The sequence below is a fragment of the Crocodylus porosus genome, unplaced genomic scaffold (assembly GCF_001723895.1).
Source record: "Crocodylus porosus isolate Cpor-Errol unplaced genomic scaffold, CroPor_comp1, whole genome shotgun sequence".
Classification (NCBI taxonomy): Eukaryota; Metazoa; Chordata; order Crocodylia; family Crocodylidae; genus Crocodylus; species Crocodylus porosus.
Genome location: NW_017728906.1, coordinates 13,366,697 through 13,392,079, shown reverse-complemented (window position 1 = coordinate 13,392,079; position 25,383 = coordinate 13,366,697). Strand labels below are relative to the sequence as shown.

The window sequence follows — 25,383 nt, the reverse complement described above, 5'->3', positions numbered from 1 at the left end:
CAGTCTTCACCATTCTCCATCCCCAAGCATAGGTACTGAGAAGCAGGCCACAGGTCCTCTTTCCATACAGCAAAGAATATGTTTTGGGATGAGGCAATGTACCTCCAAGGCCTGTATGTCTTCCTTCTTCGCAGTCCCCATCTGGACTATTCATCTCTTCCCTTCTGAAGTTGTCTGCACTGGCAATGTTGCCCTACTTCTGGCACCGTTCTCCTACAGAAGCTCCTGCTCTAAAAGTAGGTGGTTCTGCAGCGCTGCAGCTATCTGTGTACCTCACCAGAGAGCAGGCAGGTGGCCTCATGAAGTCTCCTGCAGATGGCAGCTCTCCAGGTCCAAGAGCCATAATACATTTGATCATCTGACAACATCTGCTGTCTCAGTAGTTTCCAAGTAATCTCGTCTGAAGCCAGCCATGTTCTCTCGACCTACATGTGGCTCTTCTTATCTGTCTATATCTGCTTTGGTTTGTCTGTAAGAGGCAAATCTACCCTGCCTTCTCTGAAGACGTTTGCCTGCATCACAACTGACCTACAAATGGGCCACCATTTGCGCACATTAGTAATTTTACCCACGTGAGTAGCCCCATCAAAGTCAGAGGAATCACATAAAGCTACTCACATGCCCAAGTCTGGGCTGACCTAGAGCCTAAGGGATTATTAAGAGACTAGATGCTGGTGTGATGCTCATATAAAGGATCTAGTGTCATAAGCTTAGGATGACAGTATTACTTGCCATAAAACCATGAATACATTACATAAGCCATTCCAAACAAGTGCAAATAAAACATTTAGATCAACACACATCATCATGTGTTTTGCTTGGGGCACACTTTAGAACAGAAGCCCTTTAGAAACAGTTTTTGTATAGCTAATGTCTGCCATACATGCTGCCAACAGAGCAGGCTGCCTTACGGTCACATTCAGCAGAGCACTTAAAGAGGTGCTTAACTTTAAACTTACATTAGTAAGATCAAGAAAATCAAGGGAAACGAAGCATGTGCTGAAAGTTCAGTTTATGCCCAAAAGGTTTTGCTGATCAGGGACACTGTTCTGAACTGGAGTCTCAGTCATCAGGTGAAGCTTTGAGCGACAAAATGGTTAAGACGCAAGTGTTAAATTTTCTAAGAAATATCCACAAGATATTTTTGTATATCAGATATCTTTTGTATATCAGACTGTCCCAGTTTGAGGATCTTCCAGAGATCATGTAATCCCAGCTCCGCTACAAAACATAGCAAGCGATTCTAACCTTGCTGGATTACAAAATAAAGGACAAGATCTTGAAGCTGTTACTGATTCAGGATTGAATATTGTCCTAGGCTTCAGAGAATAGTGATATTTTAAATCTCTGCTTTTAACACCTTCACACTAACTGGAGAGGAGGAGGAGGCTTTTTGTGGCGGCCTCTTTTGTGTCTTGTTTTACAAGTGATTGTTGAGCTGCTCAGAGAATTTTGGCATGTGAGAATTTTGATGCTGTGTGTGGTCGGCACCCTTCAGAAAGAGGCTTTCAGGAGATCAATCCTGCATCGTTGAAGTGGAAGGTGAGTTTCATCACTGTGTTCAGTAGGAACAGGAGAATACCCCAGGGAAGCAGATAGCAATAGAAACAAGTGATACAGCCCTGTGTTAAACAGAGTTTGTAAGTGCTTATCGCTTGACTGCTTTATTCTTTTCTTCTTTTTCTTTGTAAATGACAGTCCTACTCGGCCTGAATGTCTTACATTTAAAGGTTCAGTACCTGGGCTTGCCACACCAGTTGTACACTAGCATGGCTCCAGTGATTTAATGGACTCACAAGGCTATTAAATTGGTGCATTTGTCTCTAAGTTATGTGAATATTTTTATAGGCCGGGGCTAGAACCCTAGAGCACATATCAGGAGGCCTTGATTCAATTCCCAGCTCTGTCACTGGCCTGGTGTATATTTTTTTAATCCTTTGCACGGCTCAAAATGACCAAAGAAATCTTCCTTCTGAACTTTTAAATAAAATTTCCACCAGAAAGAGACTTTTTCTAAGACAGTTATAAAATCTCCGGATAGGCATTCTTTTTATAATGAAAATCCCACCGTAGCCATTGCTACAGTAGGTGCCCTGAGTTGCCCACTCGGAAATCCTACTTGCACTTTTCTCAGACTAGAAATCTGCTCCCCTGAATCATTATTTTATGGCTTTCTCCCTTTGTTTCACAACAGCACAAACAGAAATAAAGTTGCGAGTCTTGGAGTTAGCCCTTTAAAACAAATTGCCTTGCCATCATTTTAATAAGTTTGACAAGTTGGTCCCAGGCCCTCAGGAGGAAACTAATAAACTTTTAGTTGCCTTGCTATTGTTTTCCTAAAACAATTTGACTTCCTTTCTGATAGCCTCAAATTCCTTCATTAAAAATAGAGTAGCTGGGAGCCAGAGAAAGAGCTGAACTGGAGCCAAGTTGCTGCTTACAATGCAGCCTGCGTAAGATCACATTTTTATCCCAATCCATGAAGCCTCTTTAAAAGAATAGTAGGCAGACAGCTGCCAGTGCATGTCAGGCACAGCAAAGGAGCTGGGATCCCCCAGCCTCTTGCCTTCAAGCTTAGGGAATCTCCAGCCAGTCAGCTACAGTCAGACTACAAGAGGCTGAGTGCCAGGAGCCACCTGAGGTCTGCCTATCCTGTTTAAAGGGTCTTCCCTCAGACAAGGATCCCTCCTGGGTGCTCAGCATCAGCAGAGAGGTGGGTTCCAGCATGCTTTAGAGTTTGGCCCAAAGTTAAGTTTCAGTCACTTCCACCCACCTTACTCTGTGCTTCTCCCTCTACCTGTCCAGAACCAGCAGAAAGAGGTAATGGTTTATACTTTATTTTCTTCTTACATTAAAAAATGGAGATTATGTATGTGTGTGAGATGGTCACCGATTTAACACAAGTTCATAGATGTATAAGAAAGGAAAAGCTGTCTGGTGCTAGAGCAGGGGGTAGGCAGTGAGGCTTCCTGGGTTCAGCGCTTGACTTTGCAGAGCGCTTGCTGAGGCCCTGGGCTAATCATTTAACCTCCCCTTGACTGAGTCCCCACTTTATGAAATAGGGCTGGTACTCACCTTCCTCAACAGATTAGACTCCCATGTGCTGAGAGGTGCTCTGGGGGTGAAAAGTGGGTCTAGTATGAGTAAGATTAGATGAGACTGTGCAGCAGATTGTTACGGTTAACAGCAGGCTGGAAGCTGACTGTGATTTCAGGGAAGATGTTCACTTCTGAATCACAGGAATGAATTATCTCCTCATTTTCTACTGATTAAACAGTTTCTGAATTTGAATGAGAAATTGTGGCTTTTAAGAAGAACTGGGTTTAGTCTAGAGAAGACTGAGGGAGGATTTAATAGCCGCCTGCAACTACCTGAAGGATGGTTTCAAAGAGGATGGGGCTAAACTGTTGTCAGTAGTGGCAGGTGACAGAACAGGGAGTAGAGGTTTCAAGTTGCAGCAAGGGAAGTTTAGGTTAAATATTAGGAAAAGCTTTCTCACTAGGAGGATAGTAAAACACTAGAACTGGTTGCCCAGAGAGGTGGTGGAATCATCTTTTGAGGCCTTTAAGACCTGGCTGGACAAAGCCGTGGCTGAGATGATCTAGTTGGGGCTGGTCCTGCTTTGAGCAGGGGATTGGACTAGATGACCTCCTGAGGTCCCTTCCAACCCCAACTTTCTATGATTCCATGATTCAATGGCAGACAAGGTTCTTTGGGTAAATGTGATATCTTTTATTAGACCAACTAAATACTTGGAAAAGGTGTTCTTTGCAAGCTTTTGGGCACAAACACCCTTCTTCAGGCACTGGAGTCCATGATTCTATGATATTCTTCTGTCTCACCTTTTTTGATGAGCCTGTGCTAAAGTGAAACTCTGGAATGGGCAGAGGTTAGGGTAAAAATTAAATCATTTCATATTTTTTCTACAAATGAAATACATGGCAGTGTATAAAACAGCTCACCTGACTCCTAAGAATTTATCATAACACCCTGTTCCTATACCCAAGGACCCAGTCTAGTCCTGGAAATTGGACTTTGGGGATGAAGATGTCCTCACAACATTACCTTCCTCAGAGGTCCAGAATCTAAGCAATGTCTACATTGGGGAATTTTAGACAAATATTTTCACTTGTTTAATAGCTCAGGTAGCACTGGCAGGAGTTTAGCCACCTCTTCAATAGTTTCCTGCCTTTTGAGGAGCAGGTTCCTAGAGTGATGATGGCAGTAATAGCCGGGATTCTAGCCTGAATAGTAGAATTCTTTTCTCTATAATCTTCTAGTTCATCACAGCTAAAGAGAAGGGACACAGTCCCTTGGCATAACAACCCCCCTGACTTCCCAGAAAACTGCAGTAAGCTTAAGGAATCATGTGCTTTCCTCTGGGATGACCTTTCAAAGCCACCAATGTATCAAGAGAACATTTACCACTGCATGAATCATCCTTCCCAGTAGAGCAAAACATTCCAGGAATATTTACTTTATGCAAAGAAGCCCCTTCAAATACATGAGTCTCAGGAAGCTGTTACCTGCACTGGGCATTTGCAAGAATTTTCTAAGGGTACCAATTTTTTATTGCTTAGATCATTTTATTTTAATTTGATGGTACAGAGTAAGTATGGATTGGTTCTAAAATGTCATTGTGCTGATAACCTACTCAGAATTTCTCTCTGCCATTACATGGGAGATTTGGCAGCTTGGATAGGGCAGTGATAGGAATTAAGGAAACAAGGTGGGTCATGGGATTCTGCCCCCACACCTCCTATTGGAAGGCTATATCCAAACTTCACTCAGATGCCTAGAAACTTTCTCCTGATTTCTAGTCTAAATGTATTTATAACCAGCTTACACTCGTCTGTTCATTGCCAACATTGTCCTTTAGATTAAATGGTGTTTCTTCACTGTGGTGTGTATTCCCTTGCTGTACTCCTAGTGCATTCTTGTCCCTGAAAAGCAGAGTAAATGAGCTTGCACTGAATTCCTAGTTACTGTGGTTAAACTGCTACTTGTACATAAGCTACATAGTTAAAAACTAGCCTGGGTGCCCCTGCACAGCACTGCAGTCACTCCTCTGACTCAGTTACACGTATCCTTTGTCTCCTCATACAACGGGCTTCTCATATTCTTGATCACTGTAGTAGTGATCCATACCTTCTCCATACCTGTTCCACTTTTAATTCATCTTCCTGGAGCAAGGGGACCTGAACTGTAGACCCTGCTAGTGATAGGTTTTCACCAGTGCCTTGTACAGAGGCATTAAAAATTCCCTCTCTCTACTGTCTCCTTGGACTGCATTTGCCTTATTCACTGCTGTATTGCATGTGTAGCTCAGTCGTTGTGAGCTGGTATCTTCTGCATAGACAATACTTCCTCAGCAAATTTCATCATTACACTCTCCGCATTGTGGCCAGGGACAGACATTATAGGCATTTTTACAAAGTCGTTAATGAAAAGCATCAAGTAAGAGTAGCCCCAAAACTGACCTTTGAACAACTTCAGTGATAGCTTCCCTCCAGCCCAATGCTACTTCTTTCAGGGCTACCCATTGTTGTTTTCCCTCTGGCCAGTTCATTCTAACGGATACAGTAAAGCAACTGAGGAATCGGAATAGGACAGGATCAGTCCCTTAGTATATATGATATGTATGTATATTAGAAAAAGCCTCAGTGTTCATTCAAGAGAACCAGATCTTATCCAGGATTACAGGTACTCTCCAAAGGAACAATAAGGCATCGCCCTGAAACAGAGTTAGAGTAAGAAAAAGTAAAGAAATAACCAAGGAAAAGGGGATCACAGCTGACTGAACAGCAAGGAGCCAACAGAGGCAAAGAGGGTATATTATATTTCAGGCAGACCACACATATAACAGCAGCACTTCACACCTAAATAGCAAATGGAAATCACTTTACAAGCATTAACTAACCAATTCTAAAACCATCTTTGTCAGGTCAGGCCATATCATGCGTTTACAGATAAGCCATTATGAAAAAATCCTATGGTATTTCATGAGGATAAAAGCAAAAAACTACAAAAATAAGGATCTAGGGAAATAACTCCCAAAAAACCCTAAATAATTTAACGGGGAATGGCTCTTTGTACTTTCTTTCTTTGATGTTTTTTAACCTGTAGAATAGAATTCCATAGCAGGTACATAACTGTCTATTAAGCCCCATAGAATGGTTCAAGCAACTTTTATATATTGTATAATATTACATTACATGGGATTTTTCTGCAAAGAAGAAAATGAAGGGCAAAATGGCAAAGGGCTTGTCTATCCAGCAAAGTTGACACAAAATACCTAGGAATACCTGTAAAAGTACAGGTCATTAGCCGTACTCTACCAATCCCCAGGTGGACACATTTAGTGCACACTTAAGTGAAAGGTAGGTTACTCCACTTTCAAAGAGGAGTGAGGTATACATAAAGGTTCTCTTAGTGCCACTAAACACTGTCCACATGGAAAATTGGTGTGAAACAACACACCATACCTCACTGCACACTATCTTTCCTGGAAAAATAAGCCAAAGGTTTGCTGACCAAGGAGATGCAGCACATCAGTATCAGAGCAGAAATTAGTCTTTTGTTCTTGGCCCTGTGCTCAATTTACATGAGCCCCTTTGCCCCTTGATGTAGGGTTTGCAGCAAATGTTTATTTTGGATGGGAATGAACTATGGCTACAAGCAGGATCACTGGAGTGCAGGAACACAGGAGAGCACACAGAATGCATGGTATAAAAGGTCTCTAGAGGAGGGTTTGCTTTTATCAATCTCAGATCACCCTTCTTATTGTATTTGCTTTCTGACATCAGGTTTGGGCCCAATGGACTGCAATCTGAATTCTCATTCTCATCGCTGAGGCCAAGAACATCATAGGAATGAAAAATAAGATTTGATGTGGATGTTGATAATGAGAACATCTGACATGAGATAAGACTTAAACATTCTCAGAAAGGGCATAGTTCTTCATGCTTTAGAGCTTTGGATACCTCCAAATATAGGCATATTTTTTCCATAAGGGGGTTTCTCCCACCTTTCTCGGAAACATTGGGTAATGGTCACTCTCTGAGATAGGATTCTGGAGCAAATAGACTCTGAATCTGATCTGTTATGCCTGTTCTTCTGTTCCAAATAGTATGTGCTACATTTGGGGTTAATTTTAATATCTGGAGCCACATATATATTTATATTTAGAATGTTTACTTCATATTTTTTTGTACAAGAGATTCTTGGCAAAATAAAAGACCCCTGGATGGCATAAACTCTGCTTTGATTGGTTGGCCTTTTAAAACACCACCCAGGCTTCTCTTTGGTTTGTGCTCCATGTGGAGAAAATTCCCTTGTCCCTGGTTAGGATAAGCGAAGGGCTAGCCTAAGCGTTTTTCATTTAGAGAAAGGCTCAAAACATGGCTTGTTGTCTTAAGGAGACGGTGTGTGAAACATGCTTATTGGCAATTGAAAAGGGCAAAGTGAGGCTAGCAATCAGTGCCATCCCCCTGCAAAGGGGAAGAGGAAATATAGGTAGACACCAGGAAGGGAGAAAACAAACAGAATTATTAACTAAAAAGAGAGAAAGATGGGTAACTAGGCATGAGAGAGACACTGGGGATGACATGAAAAGAAAAAGAAGGTGGGGGTGGGTGGGGAGGAGACAGAAAAAAAAGAGGGAGAGGGAGAGCCACAGAAAGGAAGTAGGTGGAGAAGAGGGGGGAAAGGCAGAGAGAAAGTGGTAGAAGACAGGGAAAAAGAGTGGGGGGATAGAGAGACAGACTAAAAGAGTAAAATACAAGCGGCTGAAAAGAAGAACCAAAAGGCCAAGTTAAGTAAGAAAGGAGCCCCAGCAAGGAAGAAGAGACCATAGAAGAGCTGTCAAAACCAGGTAAGTAAAATGTCATCTAGAAAAAAAATAATAGAGTTCAGAAGTGTCACTGGGAGGCCAGGTTTCTAAAATCAAGGACAAATGTGGGGCAAGGGGAGAGATAAGAATTATAAAAAAGGAATAAGAGCTTGTAAGTATACGTTCTTCTAATATAGACAACTCTGAACATCCTAAAAATGTAACTCCTTCCATTCTAAACAGCTACAGAAATTACAGAGGGACCCACCTGAATTGAACTGGGACCCCAGAAAATCTGAAACTTAATAAGAAGCAGAAAGAAAATTCCTTAGAATATGATGTACAGACGGCAGATGTGGTTAGAGCAACCCTCTGCTTGCAAGGAAGCTGTTCTAGGGTAAGGAGTGCAGGGAAGTGCTTGTTATGAGAAGCTGCTTATGGACAACTGCTTCACAAAACACTTTATTTTAAGGCATGCAGAAGGGTTTAAAAATTTTCCAGCTTCATTTTCTTGAGGATGTCATATCCCAGTGCTGAATTGTGACATGGGGACTGAGACTGTTACTTGACATTCCTAGAGAGAGCAATGGAAATGTACAGTATTGCTTGGCTGAAGTGTCTTTAGCAAACGGGTTGCATGCGAAGTTCACTCAGGACTATGATATCTTTGTTCTGTGAACTTCCTTTGGGTTCAGCTCCTGATCTAAACCAACCCCTTTAATACACAATAACCTCAAAAATCCAGTGAGAAGAACACCTTCCACCGGTACTAATAGCTTCTTTCTTAATCCTATTTCCCCTACACACCCTTCAGGCTTTTTAAATTTTATCTTTTAAACAAGAATTAATCTACCTTTGAATACGTAGTAGTGTTGGTATTATGGTGACAGTTTCCATGGTATAATCAGCTTGAAAATCTGGTGTCTTTATCCTTCTGTCAAGCTATTCAGATGCTCCCAGGGCTCAGAAGTGGGAGATGGAGCCTTTCGTCTCTTGATTGTCAGTTCAAATCCAGTCCAAAGTGTGTAGTGACACCTCAGATCCATCAAGGAGGGCTTGTACTGACGCCTGTCATTGCAGCATCAAAGCTCCTTCCAAATAAAATCAATAGCAATAGCAAAGTCCCTAGCAGACATCATGTCATTCTGATGTCAATTCAATGTCCAAAATAAATTGTGAGTAGATATCTCAGTCCAATTGACAGGAGACGGGTATCCACATAAGGACTAAATCAACAGCCTTGTTGCCAACCTGAGACAAGAAGCCCATAGACTGATTAGGACAAAGCATCTGAGTTCCTGTCTTACAGAGAGGGGACTGCAGAGTTTTAAAGCTCAGGTATGAACTGCACTGGGGGGACAGTATGTATGCTCTTCTATGGCTTATCTTGCCCCTTATCCATGAATAAAGATATTCATATGTGTACTTATTAGGCAGACTTGCACATGTACTGTAAAATCCTACACAATTGCTACATTTTCAGTGTAAGCCAAATAGCACTATGTTTGCTCTTTTTTTCCCCCTGAAAGTCTCAGCTCTGAGGAGGGAGCACAACACTTTTGTTTTTCTATCCACTGAGAGAAATATCCTAGTTTGAGAGAATTCCTGAGAGTTCAGAGTTCAAAATGCTGGTTAGGCTCTTTTTGAAGCACTGGTCACATGGGAACTATGCTAAGTATTCCTGCTGCTATAAGCATTGGATATTATTTTTTCCCTTACATTATATTTTATCCCAATACATTGGGAGCTGGAATTCCAGGGCTTTACTAGAAGGAATTCAAAGCTTGTCAGAAAATGCAGGACTTCCTGCCCAAAACCCTTTTCTCTTTTTGACCTTCAGACAGATTTCACACATTTCTGCACATTTATTCTGGTTTTCTGACTTATCTCACGGTGTTGAAAATAGACTAGAAGGAATGAGCAATCAGCACTCCGGCCTGATGGTTAGGGAGCACATTTCAGAGAATATGTTGCACACCATGGGTATTGCTGTTTGAGGCACAAGGAAAGAGTCTTCAAATTAGAAATGGCCCCCACGAGGGGATCAGAATACATAAAGAGGCAAGGAAATCAATTTTCTGGCCACCGATAGAAAACAGAGAGATCTATATGAAGAACACTCCACACTCCAGGCCTTTCCTGAAATATCCACACAAGGAATAGACAGACAGACAGATTTGTCTATTATATGTAAAGGAACAAAGGATCAGCCTCTCAGAACAGAGACATTAAAAAGTTGCTATACCGGTGGTTTCTGTTCCTCTCTTTCACTGACGGTGCAATTACTAGCATGCCTGGAGAGTTGGACAGCCTAACGTTTTTTCATGTGAAACCTTTTTTCCCTCAAAAAGGAAAAGAGTGCCCTATATTAAGTGCACTGTATGGACCTGCTGAGGGGTTGAATCAGGGTTTTGCAGTAAAGGTGGCTCTTATCTGTGGGACCCCTGCTCCTTTTGTTACAAAAGTTGGAAGGCGTGTAGTGAAAGCTAGGGGAGCACAAGAGGAAGAAGAGAGTCCCAAGTTTAAGGCAATTGAATCCCACCTTGGAAAATGTGAACCTCTCCCCACCACAGACCCGTATGTCTGTCACTTAAACTAAACTTTTTAAAGACATCCTCTAGGCATGTTTTCCTTATTTTCTGGTTCTGCAGCTTGAGCCCCTAGAGCTTGGTTTGTGGACATGCCAAACATTCACAGCTGCAGCTGAAGTCAGTGGAAGTCTCCTTTGAGCATGCACGTGTTTTATAGTGCTGCGTTCCTACCCTGGGCATCTCACGCTTAGTGGTCACCTTTGACACTCATCTCTCTCAGCCTCATTTCTCTATTTGTAAAATTGAGTGGTATTGTAAAATATCACCCACTCACCTTGTAGGGAAGTTTCTAGAAACACATCTAAAGTTGTTGGGTACCGTAATGAAGAAAGTCATACAAAAGCCAATGAAGGAATTAATAATTCTGTCGTCAGAGTTAGGTTTGAGTAGTGTGCAGTAAATAAGCCATGTGTCTGCACAATGAACAAAGAGGAGAAAGGCAATACTGGATAGCTCTTCATTAAGTGAGTAACATGATTCCTGTGTGCTGGATGAGGGAGAGGTGCTATATGATTAAGTATTGCCTCTTACTGTATATACGCAAAGTGGCCAACCATTCAGGTAAGATCTTTTAAATTAAGATTGCACAGAAAATCTGGATTTCGGCATTTCCTCACTTTTCAGTATGTGACCCTTAATTAATAAAGCTCTTTTAAAATAGGGTATGTGTGTATGCATGTGCACGTGTGCAATAAACCAATTTTGTTCTGCTTGGAAACAGAGCCACAACTGCTGCCATCATTTATGTTGAGAAATATGGATGAGGACTGATGAGACTCCTAGAGACTGTATAAAAGAAGAAGCAGGATTTTGTGAGGCTCCAATGTTAGGCGAGAAAGACAGTAACAGTTGAAAGTGACCCCCTGTGTTACAAGTCCAGCCATCATGGGAAATGGTGTGGCGGTTGATAATGCTAGAGAATTTGGGAGCAGGTGATTGTTTAGAAAGACAGAGATTTCAGCTGTGGACATGTTTAGTTTAAGGAGGTAGAGGGAATTCCAGGAAGAAGGAAGAGAGATCTGCTGTTACCCCCAAAAGTCCCTTGAAGCCTACTACTTCCACTGAAAATGGGCAGTTCAGGTTAAATTCTCCCAGCCATGTGAGTTTGCTTTTTGCCCACTTCACTTATTTCTTGCCTATGCTCCTAAATGCCATAATAACTTCCACTTTGGTTATCTTTGCCATTATACTACTACCTCTCAATTCAGTGCCTTCTCCAAATGTAATTTTTACTAGTTAACTTTCCTCTGAGATCACTGAAAAAGATAGTAAAGAAAACAGTGATCTCTGAAGCATGGCACTGGACATGAACACACACTCACACACACACCAGTTAGTTATTGTTCCCCACAATTTATGGTCCTTCAGCTCATTTTCAATCTCTGTCTGTGTGTTTGCCTCAAAATGAATTGATTTTTTTCAGCAAAAGCATGTATGATGCTGTATCAAACACTTTACTTAGCCAACTAACATCCAGTTTTATTGAATTTGCTGCATTCCTTTTGCCCACCAAGAGCCCAGTCCTTCAGGGGTGGAGAGTATCACAAGGGAATCAGAAGGGACTCATTACATGCTAAAGGCAAGTCTTGCCAGGTACAGACATTACACTTTAAGTGTATGGGTATAAGTGATCAGAAACTGATCTATATCCATGACAGACCAGAAGTTCAGCGCACATCGACTGATTTAAAAATGGTGGAACCCAGTCTAAGATTTGCCACCATCCCCCACCAAACGGCAAATGTGTGTTCTGTTTGCTACTGATCTAAACCAGTGTTTCTCAACCTTCTAAGTAGCAAGTACCCCCTCAGTTCGGAAAATGTTAATAAGTACTCCAACACTCAATTTTCCAGGGGATTTTATATTTACAGACTAACGTGTGCCGTATGTTGGAAGAAGGGCTGTGTATTTAAGGCCGTGATACGACACATGTATGATCTGGTGTGGGTAGGGTTGCTACCTTTTACACCAGGGGTGCACAACTTAAGTATGTACCTGAGTTAGAAGTGATATTTCCCAAACCCAGGAGTGCTGAGTCACATTATTACTGAGGAATTTACCAATTTTTTTGCCATAGTTTTGAGTGGAAAAGGGGGCAAGAGAGAGAGGAAAAGAGGGCAAGAAAGACGGAGTGTTGGGTACCCACATACCCCCTACCTGTGTTTTGCATACCCCCAGGGGTACGTGTACCGCAGGTTGAGAAACTATGATCTAAACTATGCTGCTTTCAGAAAACCACATCAATTGGATTGATTCTGCCTCTGGCTTTCTAAAATGTGTATACCTAGCCATTTTTCTTAGTTAAAGTTTAGGTGTCAATGAAGTGTGAGGTGCCCAGGATATATACGTTGCATTATACAGTGCTTCATATGCTCAAAAAAGAGATCCCAATGACTTCAGCTGCAGCTGTGAGTACTTAATGGGATGGGCCACATTCAGGCCTTATGCAACACCACTGAATTTAAAGTCCCTTCTAGCCTTAGAGCCTAGACATTCATGTAGCTACACCAGGGCTGACTTTGGCCCCCCAAATATTTAGCTATGTTAATGCACAATTGTTCACACTTCTACACAATGCATACTGATCAAGAAAACAAAGCAGCAGTTTCGCAGACAGACCAACATTAAGAATGCTTAGAACTATTTAATTCAGCAGCTAGAAGAGTCTGAAACTTCCACCATCTCTTCAGATGAAAATACTCAGCACAATAGTGGCTCGTGTGTGCAACACATCCCTGATGTATTCACTTGAAGGTGTTGAGTGATCTCCGTGTGTCTGTTTCTCTGTGTACATCTGCATGGGTGTATGTGTCCAAGAGGTGACAGCTAATTCAAATCCCTTATCTTCTCTCTCACTCTTTTTGTGAACTCTGAGATTTTCCACATTTGGAGTGCAGAGGGAAAGGACACTTCATCATAGAAGGAATAACAAGCTGTCTGTGATTCCACGAGGGCCCAAGGGTCCAGATATCAGTGTGAACCTTGCACAAATCTCTCTGAACTGAGGAGGGGGACTAGGAGCAAAGAGGCATCTGGCTTACATAAGTACAGCCAAAGGCTATGGTCTGAGACAGGATGTGTTAAAGTAGAGCTCTGTCACTGCAATGACAACTGAGAGGGAGCAGTCTAGAGCTCAGGATGCTGGTTTGAGACTTGGGACTCCTGGGTTCTGTCACCAGCCCTGCCGCTCATCAATGTGACCTTGAACAAGTCAGTTATCTTTCCCATACCATCTGCAGGGAGCTGGGCGGCTTCCCTGTTGCTTACAAAACACTTTGAGTTCCACAGATGAGAGGCACTGTGAGCGAACCTAAGTATCTGAGCTTTCTTGGACTAAGACAAGATCCACATAGGGTGTGTTTATATGTGTGCTTTAATGCACAGTAGCTTATTTTACTGTGCATTAAAGCAGTATGTAAAAAAAACATGCTTTTACACTAATGTGCAGTAAAACAGGTTACTGCACGTTAAACATCACCTAAAAAGCATGTGCTAACACTACTGCACATTAGAGTGCCCTAATGCACACTAATTTAGTACCTCACATTGGAGGTACTAAATTTAACAAGTATTAGAAAAAGCTCATTAATGTATGTGTAGATGCACCCAGAGAGACTCAAAGGAGCCCTCCCTAATTCTGAAAGGCCTAGACAGGCAATTAGCACTTCTACACCCCACAAAGAACCTGGGTCTTGTTTCCTTTCCTGGTCCTCTGTACTGCACAGCCAACACAAAGAAACCAGGGAGTCCAGATAACTAAACAGCTGATAATTCCCTCCCTGTGTGGAGCCAGTGCAACTGGCTCCTCTGCCAAACACCCTTCCCTCCCTGGCACAAATTGCATGCTGGAGGAGGCAAGAGATCCATGCCGCTGATCCTTGCTATGGGCACAATGAGCTGGCATAAAGTCAGAGAAGGTTTTAGGCGCAGGCCAGCCCACAGAAGCAGGGAGTTATAGCAGGAGCCATGGAAACTACCACCCCAGCTGATCCAATGAATGTCACATCAGGGAGAGAATCAACCCTTTAATGTAACTATTGCTAATTAACAGACTTGCAGTGTACAAATAAATATTTCTCTCAGAGCTTCTTTGAATGCACCTAGGCTCTGGGACATGCCAAGGGGGGAAGAAAGTTGGGGAGGAGAGAATGCAGAAGTACTGCTGTAATCAGGCTTTCCACTTTATTTTAGAAACATCCCAGAGAGCTGGCATCCTCCTGCCACTTTCTTGTGGGAAAAGTTTGTGTGAAGTGGTTTGCTCTGCTATTTATATCGCTGCTGCTGATATTCAAACCAGTCCTCACAGGAGAGGGAACTGGTGAATTTTCTGACAACAGGAGGGCAGAGAGGGGAGGGAAGGCTGGTGGGAAGAAGAGGATTGGGAAGTATGGGTACTCATCCAGACAGCACAGCCCCACCCACCTCATCAGTGTGACTCACCTAACCATTCTCTGAAGCCTTCTCTAGACGATCAAGGTCAGTAGATTATCCAGAGCAAGAAGGAACGGTTCCTGTATTGGCTAAATCCTGCCTGTCTGTTATTGTCATCATAAAGGGGATAGAAGAAGGTAACACAAATTATGACAGATACAGGTACTTTGTACTCACATCAGTGTAGTGTCTTTACAGGTGCTACCTTTGATGAGGTATTGTATCTTGGAATTCTTTGGTCGCCAGGCACAAAGTTGGTTGACTCCTGTGTATAGTCTGGCTGTTTGATATTTGGGTTTTTTGTTGAGTTAATATTGTTCCAGGTGATTGGAAAAGCTAGCATGGCCATCTTGATGGGTTTGTGTCATGTAAGGCTGGTCTTTGTCACATACACCTTCTCTGTTAAATTTCCACTGTTGCCAAGACCTCGTGACTCCACATAGCCATTTCATTTATCTAAAATAATGTTAATTGCCTAAGAGATTTTAACAGGGTGGCAGAGTCTAAGACTCTATGTACATGCAGAATTAATTTGTGGAGTCATGCTAATATCAGGTGCCTGGCCCCTGCAAAATGTATGCTGAGTCATAGGAGGGTTAGATCAAATCTGTCCAGTGAGCTCTAACCTAGGAGTACAAAAGGGTTTAGTCCATCCACTCATTCACAGAGAAAAAAGGCTCTAGGGCCCAAGATACAGAAGTATGATAGGGAAAAAAACAAGGAAATCCTAGTTTGGGGTCAAAGCTTAGGTCACAGTTTCTCAAGTAGGGAGTACAGCAACAGATGTCAGATTGTGATTAGATGGGAAGCACGTCCTGAACCATTTTTTTCCTGTAGTACTAGTACTAAGAGTTCGTCACTTGGAAACATTTCTGAACCTTGACTGAAATTTTAAGAACAGCTCACTAATAACTGAAAATGAGGTTAAAAAATGTTCCAGTATTGAAGTCTTACTACACCTTGTCCAAGTTAGAGAAATCCACTGTGCCAGATGTGAATTAAATATAAAATATGCTATTAATACAATATGAGGCTGACATTTAAATGCATGAAAAACCCAGAAAATAAAAATTGCAAGATCTCTTTGTGTAACGTTAATTTAACAGGCTTATATATGTGTTTTCCATTACAAGTTTGACTGGGTAAATACATCCCTAACTCCTTTTCTCTAGGAAGAAAGGTGGTTTCTTAACTCAAGGTAACTCATTTGGGGTGAAATCCTAATGAAGACAAAGCCATAAGTCCTTTTCACATGAGGTGGCAGGCCAAGGCAAACACTAGGCTCCATTATAGGTCATGTCCATACTGCCTCTGAATGTATGGGAGTGCAGCCATCAAAACATGCTCCACATTTACTCCTGTTCTGTGCCTGCCACATGCCAAACAATGCAAAGTACCTGCCATTAGGATAATATTGGCTGTACTTCTGTAGGGACTCCAGGACAAAGCTGAACATAGCCGCTACATGCCTCAAACTGCTAGAGTTAACAGGAAGGTGTGTTGAGACCATGATCCCAGGCCATCATGGCAACTGCTGGGTTAAAGTCTTTTTATTGTAACACAGGACACTGCAAATCCATGCCTAACCAAGCAAGGCATACAAGGAGAAATCAACTCATGTCAACCTGATACGATAAAGTACAATGGCATCAGTTAGACATCTACTTTAGCCTATTAGAGGCAGAAGCCTTGAGGAACACATGCAAGCAGCAGATACTCATCTGGAACCAACTTCCTAGGAAAGTGGTCCACGCCCCTACCTTGGGTAAATTCAAAAAGAGGTTAGATGATCACCTGTCTGGGGTCTTGTGAACCCAGCATTCATTCCTGCCTGTGGCAGGGGGATCAGGCTAGATGATCTGTTCAGGTCCCTCCTGACCCTAGCTACTATGAAACTATGAAAAGATAAGGAAAAAGAGTATAACCAAACCTCTGTTCCTTTTGGCCTGTGGAAAATATCTCACACATACAACTCTGCCACACCGGACATAGAGCATTGGTTCATGAAGTATTTATTATCAGGAGGTAACCGGGTACTTAGCATGTCATTCCCAATGAAGTCACCACACACCTTACGAGAAAAACAATGGAATACTGTATAGTGATTATATATAAATAACTCATAACACCAACATTCCTGCCTTGGCTTCTCCGGATATAGGAGAATCAATAGTCAATCTCCCCACAATATTGAAACGGCAAACATACCAAAATCAGGAAATTCAGACAATGGGATAAAATTCCAGCTGCACCATGTTTACATGCAGAGGAAGGGGGGAGTGAGAGAGGTTACTCTAAGTCATGTTTCTGGTCCCCTAAGGCTGAGCTGACTGGGGGCTGAAATAGCCCCTCAAATAATTTAAGCAGGGGTGGCCAATTTGTGGCACACATGCCACAAGTGGCATGGGCAGCACTGGGGAGGGGACAAGCAGCACAGCAGCAGATAGGGCAGGGAGCAGAAAGCAGAGCAGCAGTTCAGGCAGGGAACACAAGGCAGGAAACAGAGCAGCAGCTTGGTCAGGAAGCACAGGACAGGGAGCAAAAAGAAGAACAACAGACCAAGTAAGGGGGAGGGATCCGAGTGGTACCCAGGGAGGATGTGGGGTTAGTTTGTGACACATTTGCCAGAAAGGTTGGCCCCCGCTGACTCAGAGTAACACAAGGGTTGCTCTGATTGTAAGGTCTACATTAGTCTCATAGAACCAGCTGTATCTTCTAAGGATCGACAACCTTATTCATTGTCCTTTCCCCCCTCGTGACATACTGCCAACATGGAATGGAAGGAAGTGAACGGCCTCCTAGCATCTCCCTTTGCTAGGGGGAATTCTCAGCTGTCTTGTTAAGGCAATCTGTGGCAGCACAAAGTAGCCAGAGCCAAGTCTGAGGCTTAGGTCTGTGATATTCCCACATGGGTTGTAACAGGGTGACATTGTACATGCCCATAACAGCATTTGTTGTGCTGCTTTGACCTATCCCTGTTATATAACCGGGGGGGGGGGATAATTTTCATTCTCATTTTGTAATTTTCATTGCCTCGTGGTTCCTACATTTCCTGCATTGTGGTTCCTACAACATTCATATCTTTGTGTTCTCCTACCTTTTCACGCACAAAATCTCTAGTACATTGCTGCATTAAATGCTCAACATTTAACACTGCCTGCTCCACAGGTTTCTTTGTGCAGGGATTGCCAGCCTGTAGACATGACAAAGGAGGATTAGGAAAGGGAGTCACATTCTTGCTGCTCTGTGGCTTCAGCAGTTTTCTCATCTAGTGGTATTTATTGTGTTGCAGGTATCACTGTTATTCTTAAGTCTTCTATTAATTTGTTAAGAGACCATAAGATACTATGCCTTTGAAAGAAGTGAGTTAGAGAGACTGTTATTTTATAACAGCTGTGTACTTGTACAGCATCTCTGTACAATGTGAACAGTGAGAACAATAGCCTCCCAGGGCATGCCCAGGTGAGAGTACACTTTGATCCTGAAAGCTTGCAGAAAAGGACAATTTTCTTGCCATTCTCCAGTTGGTCTAATAACAGGTATCATTTTGGAACCAAGAGTTCTAGTTTTTTGTATGTCATGAAGTTTGTGGCACCTCAAACCTGTTGCTGCAACCTGTTTAAAACACTGCAAACTGCACACGGCACATGTACAACCATTCACCATGCTGCAAGTTTGCAGTGTGACACCAAAATTTGATACCAGAAACTCCCGGTATAAAAAAAAAAAAACTGTGCCAAAAAAAAGCATCACAGCTCACACTCCTGAAGCATAGGCCAGAGCAATTGGAGGCTGTTGACAAGAGTATCGCCCCTCCTCTAGGTCTGCCCTGGTTCCTCTAGCATGCTGGGAGCTGGAAGAAGCAGGGAATGGGCAGTTTGCCCAAAGTGCAGCATTTTGCCTCACACCGCAGCACATGTGCAGGGTTGTGCATAGTGGCAAAAAGTAATGGCACAAATTTGTGCCACTACTTTTTGTGCCATTACAAGAGCACATCCCTGCAGGTGGGGACATGGCCCCAGTGTCCCTGTAACAAAAGCACAGTGACTGTAAGTGGACCAAATTGACCTGCTTTATTCCAGAAGCTACACTAAGGATGATTTAAACCCATTATTTCCACTCTAGCAATCACGAGAGCTGAGTCATGGAGAAGTTAAGTAAATTGACCAAAGCAAGCCTGTAGCATAGTCTGGAATAGATAAGAACTCAGATTTCCTGTCTTAACCCTGTACTTTGAGTCCAAGACCATTGTGCTTCCCTCTCATTTTGACATTTTAATAATCTTTCTAAATAGGTTTATTTCTTTTGGTGGATATCTCAGGGGAAGGTTCCTTTTCACTTGGTTAGTGAATATTGGCAACTTAAATACAGCAGGAGCCAATTGTTCGATTTTCTGGAAAAGGAAGATGCTGGTACAAACATCAAAGATCAGAATTTGGTTTGCCAGACCAAAAGAGGACTGGAAATCATTGCTGCCCCAGGAAGCACAGGGCAGGGAGCCTTGATTTGGTTATGATTTGTGACCCAAATGGTCAGAATTGGTTACTCACAACAAAAACAAAATGAAATCATGTAGCTGGATAAGTATTTTCTGCACATTGCTTTTAATAGTAGCACTCAATTTGGAAGGGAAGCCCAGCAGGATAAGATGAAGTAGCAAGCATTTTAAACTTTCTGCATCTCTGCTCCCTGATGAATGCACTTAACAGGACAGCACTGGCATATAAAAGAGAAAGCATAAGGGTGCCAGCAAGCTCTGGCTTTATTCTGATCTCTCCTCCCAAAGAATTGGTAAATTTGGGGAATCACAGGTAAGTACTTTTGCCATTTATACAGATGAAGGAGTACCACCTTAGGGTGTACATCTCTCAAGAGAACAGATTTAAGCTCAGACTACAGACTTCAGTCTTTCAGAAATAAGATTAGGGCAATGTAAAGATTTTATTCAAGGAAAATAGATGAAAGTCTAGTACATCCTCAAAGATTTTAGCAGTCCACTAAAAAGCCTATATCAGAGCTTTTCAAATAATTCATTTGTCAGTCTAGTGGTCAAACTAAGAAAAAAAAAGTAAGAGAAAATATTTGGGGTTGATGTTTGGGTTGGGTTTAAACCATTTCTTTAAAACATTTTGTACATACTGTAACCTGGGTGGTACTCCAAGAGGTACCCCCTCTCCAACGGAAGGGATCAAAGCAGGTACACAAGCGCTGTGGGAGGTATAGGGACTCTCCTCCCCCTATAGAGCAGAGCCAGACCACCAATGGGGAGTTAACCATATACCTTTTAGTGAGAGAACAATACTGGGAACATAACCAGTATAAACCAGGGGGCATAGGGGACACTACAACGCCCCGAGGGGGCAGGATTCAACAAAGGTTAGACATTTACAATCATAGACATATTCATCCAGTTGACAAAAGACAGGGTTAACCAAAATGTAAAACACGAACAGCAGAACAAATAATACAGGTTGGTGAAATATAAAAAGGCACAGAATACAAAATGTCAAATGACAAGGAATATAGGGCCTAGGTACCTGGAGGGGGAGAAAGGGGGAAAACACAATGGCCCCTTCCAACTGCAGGAGGAATTTCTCACCCCAAGTCACCCCACCTAGGACTTAAACTACAATCTCCCATCTGGTGGGCAGAAACTCTACCACACAGCCACCAGCACTAGTAATACTCCAGGCTGCTAAGGGTCTTGACCTTCCTGGAGCCTGGCCTCATGTCGAGCTGCCTGGCCTCTGATTGGAGGAGCTGGAAGCAGAGCTGGGAACCCCTCAGGTCACTGTTCAGATCCTTCCTGGAGCTGGGGGAGCCTCTCCTGCTGGCTGCAGCCTCTCGTAGGGCATCCTGGAGCCCAGTGGGGAGCCCCTCCTGCCGGCCGCACACCGCGCTGCTGAGGGCCCCACTGCTGCCTGCAGGTCCTGCTCTTTCAGGGCACTGCCCCTGCCCCGCTGGCTCAGCTCTGTGACGCTCCTTCCTTGTTGTCCCTCACCAGTCTCTCTTCTGCATCAGCCCAGGCTGCCCCTTTTATCCCCCTCCAGGTGACCCAAGGGGCCAATCAGGCGACATGGAGGGTGAGTCTCTGAGGCCTGATTGGTGAGGAAAAGGAATCCCAAGTCCTCCAATCATCTTTTGCCCTTTCAAAACCCCTGGGCTAAGTCACTGCCAGCTAGGCTGTCACAATACAAAAATAATTTTGGACCAAATGAAACATTTTCTTCAGTCCCAAACAAACCATTTTATTTCCTGAGTTTTTCAAAGAAGCTAGATCAGCAAAGCTCAGGGAAAGAGGAACCTTTAGCCAGTGATTAGATCAGTGTGTCTGATTCAAAGCCTCATTCTGCCCAATTCAGAGTAGGCATCTGAACCAAGATCTTACAGCTGTTAGGAGATTGCTTTAACCACTAGATTACTGGGCACACTGTCATTGGCCTTGCTTCTGTTGATGCAGTTCCTCTTCGAATAAAATGCTTAAGTGTTTATTTGGCCCCAAAGACAGACAGAGAGTGACTCTATAGCTGGGTGCCTAGGCACTTACCGGGAGGAGGAGATACCTGGCTTCTAATCACTACTGCACAGCACTGTGGTTTTTTTCTAACCTAGACCAGCTCCACTAAGAGAGACTGCAAGATCCCCCATTCCAGAATAACCTAATACCCTACTGACTCCTGGTTAGTTTGCTTTTCCCTCAATGTGGGAAACTTCTGATCAAATCACAGCTATGAATCAGGTAGAGAGGGTGGGCTTTCCACATTGCAGGTGAGGGTCCTAACTACTAGATATAGGACAGGAGCCCATATCCTTTCCCCAGTGGCACCTAAATCCCCTCAATTCTTTTAATTTTTGCTTCAGCCAAACCCTTTAGAGAATTCAACCTAAATTTGCAAATTGTTTTGACTCAACTGAATTAAATTTTTGCTTGAATAAAATCTTCACCCTGCCCTACTCTGTGCCTATGCTGATTTATACTTTAAAACCTGCCACAACCAAAAGAGACCTAGAAATTCATCTAGCCACATGCTCTGTCTTAAGAGATGATCCCCAGAACTAGCTGCTCCAAAGAAGGGCATAACCCTGCCACCGTGGTACAGAGAAGTAAAAGTGTGAGTGATTTCTCTGAGTGGGCTTTTTGAGTGAATATATCAACAGCTGAATCCTCAGAGACTTTTTCCTCGGTGAGTTTTTCAAGTGCAACATTTTCTCTCCCATCACCACCTTGCTCAGACCATCTCTCTCTCTCTCTCTCTCCGTCATTCTCTCCACAGAGGCTATTCTCCCAGGAAGCAGAAATGGGTGACTGGAGTTTCCTGGGAGAGTTCCTTGAGGAGGTCCACAAACACTCCACAGTGGTGGGGAAAGTCTGGCTGACAGTGCTCTTCATCTTCCGGATGCTGGTGCTTGGCACGGCAGCAGAGTCCTCCTGGGGAGACGAGCAGTCCGACTTCATGTGTGACACCCAGCAGCCTGGTTGTGAGAATGTCTGCTACGACAAGGCTTTTCCCATCTCCCATGTCAGGTACTGGGTTCTTCAGATCATCTTTGTCTCTACCCCATCACTGCTGTACATGGGACATGCAATGCACAAGGTGCGCATGGAAGAGAAAAGAAAAATGAAGGAGGCAGAACTGAGTAGGAAGGAGATGAAAAGTGGTGGTGACTCATACCACCAAAAGGAATATCCTGTAGCAGAGAAAGTTGAGTTTGTCTATCAAGAGGAATCAAGTGGAAGAATATTACTCAGAGGCAACCTGCTGAACACCTATGTCTACAGCATTTTGATCCGCACCGCTATGGAAGTGGCCTTCATTGTTGGACAATACATCCTGTATGGGATCTTCCTGGAGACCCTGTACATCTGTCAACGGGCACCATGCCCCCACCCTGTGAACTGCTATGTCTCACGGCCCACAGAGAAGAATGTCTTCATCGTCTTTATGCTTGCTGTAGCAGTGCTGTCACTGTTATTGAGTGTAGCTGAGCTCTACCACCTGGGTTGGAAAAAAGCAAAGGAGAAATGTGTTAGATCATACAAACCCAGTCCCAGTATGGTCAGCATCAAGCCAGAGACTGCACCACAAGTGGAGATGGCCCAAAGCTGCACTCCTCCTCCAGATTTTAATCAGTGCTTGGCAAACGCCAACGGGAAATTCATCAGCCCTTTCAGCAACAAAATGGCCTCTCAGCAGAATACAGCCAACTTTGCCACTGAAAGGGTCCATAACCAAGACGATGCAGTCAGGGAAGAGCAATTTATTCAGATCAACTATGCACAGAGTCCTGAAGTAGCCAACGAATCTTCTCCTCACCTGCCTGCCAATGGCTACTTCAATGAGAAACGCCGGCTCAGCAAGACCAGCCGCACCAGCAGCAAGGCTAGGTCAGACGACCTGTCAGTGTGACTGATTTCCAAGTGGGGCAAGGAAGGAGGGGACATCTCAGTGCTAAGCCAAACTTCTGCAGTGGGGCTTCGAAATGGTTGCCACTCTTCTCTCCCTTTCATTGCTCTCTGCCATTTTTGTGAATGGCTTTGCTATACTCCAAACAGCACCTCTTGTGCCTTACAGCTCAGGTGACTGTGCTTTACCCAGCAGGGGGTACACTGGCAACTTGCCACAATCCTCCAGACCACACCTAATTTGCAACCGAAAAAAAGCAGCAGGTCATAGCCACCCACAGGGATTACAGGACCTGCTCTTAGCCCTTCAGAGCATTTCCTGCCAGGGCCTGTCTGTTTCTGAGGTTGTTCCTCTGCCTTAAATATGAGACTGGCCACAGGCTGTAATACTGAACACAAGCGCCATACATTGTCCGGACAATCCCATTTTGTTTGCAAACACGATGAGCTGTAGCTTCTCCCCCCCTGAGGAGAAACCAGAAAGAATACACTAGAAAAAAATCTTTATATTTAACTTCTCTCCCTTTCCCTCCTCTGCCTGGACTGAGATGCATTATACCAACTTGCCTTACTTACACTATGAATTTTACTTGAATTTTTGAAACTATGTATATAACTCCTTCTTGTAGAACTGTCTGTTTTCTCCACAAAATCAAAGTGCCTCAGTGTCCAACAACGGAAATATCCTCATGATCCCAGGGTCAGACCAGTGGATGGACCCTAATATCCCTGGATACAACCCAGACAACCATTACAGTGGGCTGAAGGAACTTTCCTAAGACACTCTGTTAGATCAGTTTCAAAAGAAAGGTCCCCCTAACAAACACAAATGGATTTTCCATGGAAGCAAATGTCACTGCTAAAAAAAAGAGAGTAAAGAATAGCATGTGGGAGGAGAGCTGTGATTTTTTTTTTTTTCCTCTTTAACAAGACTTCTAAGCCAGCTGCACACTACTGCGATGCCTCCCTGGAGAATGACATCCTCTATTTACCTGCAGAAGGGCTGCAACCTGGACAGCGATTGTACCAGCCTTGTCATTGCACTTCAACCTTACTGTGAAGGGACTTTGATTACAAGAATATTGTCTAGTCTCCGTGACTTGTCCAGGTCTTGGCTGTTCTGCTGGGCCTGCCCATCAGGGCTCTTAAAATACTGAGTCTTCTGTCAGGCACTAGTTCATTAAGAAATAGACAAGCACCTCGCTGCTTTTCACTCTGCGAGTGATCTTGAGCGGTCATCAGCTCAAAATGCTGGGGACCCCAAAGTGGAGCTGTTTGAGAAGACCCTTGGGTTGTTCCTTTTCCACGACCCCCACCTCACCATACTTGATTCTATTACTCACCACATAACTGAAACAAAGGGGTTAAGTTTACATTTAAGGTTCAACCTGCTCCCTCTCTTTTACCCTGCTTCGCCCTTTCAGAGATGGGCAGCTGCTTCTGAATGAGTGGGCTGGGTGTATATGAGCTGAGAATGGTTTCACTGGGGATTCTGCTTATCCCTCCAACGTTTGCTGCTGAGAGCATGGCGATTCCTTGCTTGTAATGAGGGGTTTGATTTGGTACAATTTCCTGCACATCCACACAAACACACACACACACATGTGCGTGCCCGGGGAAAACAATTTAACTTGCTTTTTTGTCTGTCTATGGTGCTTTATGTGCATGGATTGTTGAGCCCAAAGCTGTGTGGCCTCCTTAACAAGAGATTCTGAACTGTGCCTGTTTTGTCCTAATAAAGTTCTAACTCCATCTCCTGTTGTTTAAGTCTCTCCTTTCAAATGGCCAAGAATGAGCAAAGCAAGCAAGCATGAGTGGCGAGCATTTATGGGAATCCATCCTGATCTCTGTCCAGCTAGAATTACACAGCTTCCCAAACATTACCAGTGTCCTAAAATTTGACCAAGGGAAAGGGTGGGCAGACAGTATGGAAAATCTAGGGTTAACGATAAATGTTGGAAAACAGCTGGTTTACAGACTGGTAAAGTAAAGTAAGCAGCCTGACCCCAGTCCGTTTAGTTTATCTGAAAAGATAGGCAATACAAAAACACCACTGGTTCTACTTTTAGAAGCCTGCCCTTACGGTCCAAATTCTGACACCCTTCTGTGTCTAACAGGCCCATAGG

At 43.4% G+C, this 25,383-nt stretch overlaps 1 protein-coding gene across 4 annotated transcripts; it reads left to right on the top strand.

The window, feature by feature from the left end:
- The first annotated feature begins 1,466 nt into the window (after nt 1-1,466).
- Nucleotides 1,467-25,007, top strand: GJA5 (gap junction protein alpha 5). 4 transcript variants are annotated; one of them, XM_019528723.1, is made up of 2 exons: nt 1,467-1,542; nt 22,128-25,007. In XM_019528723.1, the coding sequence occupies exon 2, from the start codon at nt 22,152-22,154 to the stop codon at nt 23,259-23,261; it is 1,110 nt and encodes a 369-aa protein (XP_019384268.1). In that variant the 5' UTR covers nt 1,467-1,542; nt 22,128-22,151; the 3' UTR covers nt 23,262-25,007. The 4 variants fall into 4 exon arrangements, with proteins under 4 accessions (XP_019384268.1, XP_019384266.1, XP_019384265.1 ...); XM_019528721.1 differs by lacking the exon at nt 1,467-1,542 and adding an exon at nt 2,481-2,713; XM_019528720.1 differs by lacking the exon at nt 1,467-1,542 and adding an exon at nt 2,482-2,820.
- The last annotated feature ends 376 nt before the right edge of the window (nt 25,008-25,383 follow it).

What these genes read in the sequence shown, in the direction of transcription:
- GJA5 (XM_019528723.1), top strand. Translation starts at nt 22,152, where the DNA reads ATGGGTGACTGGAGTTTCCTGGGAGAGTTCCTTGAGGAGGTCCACAAA.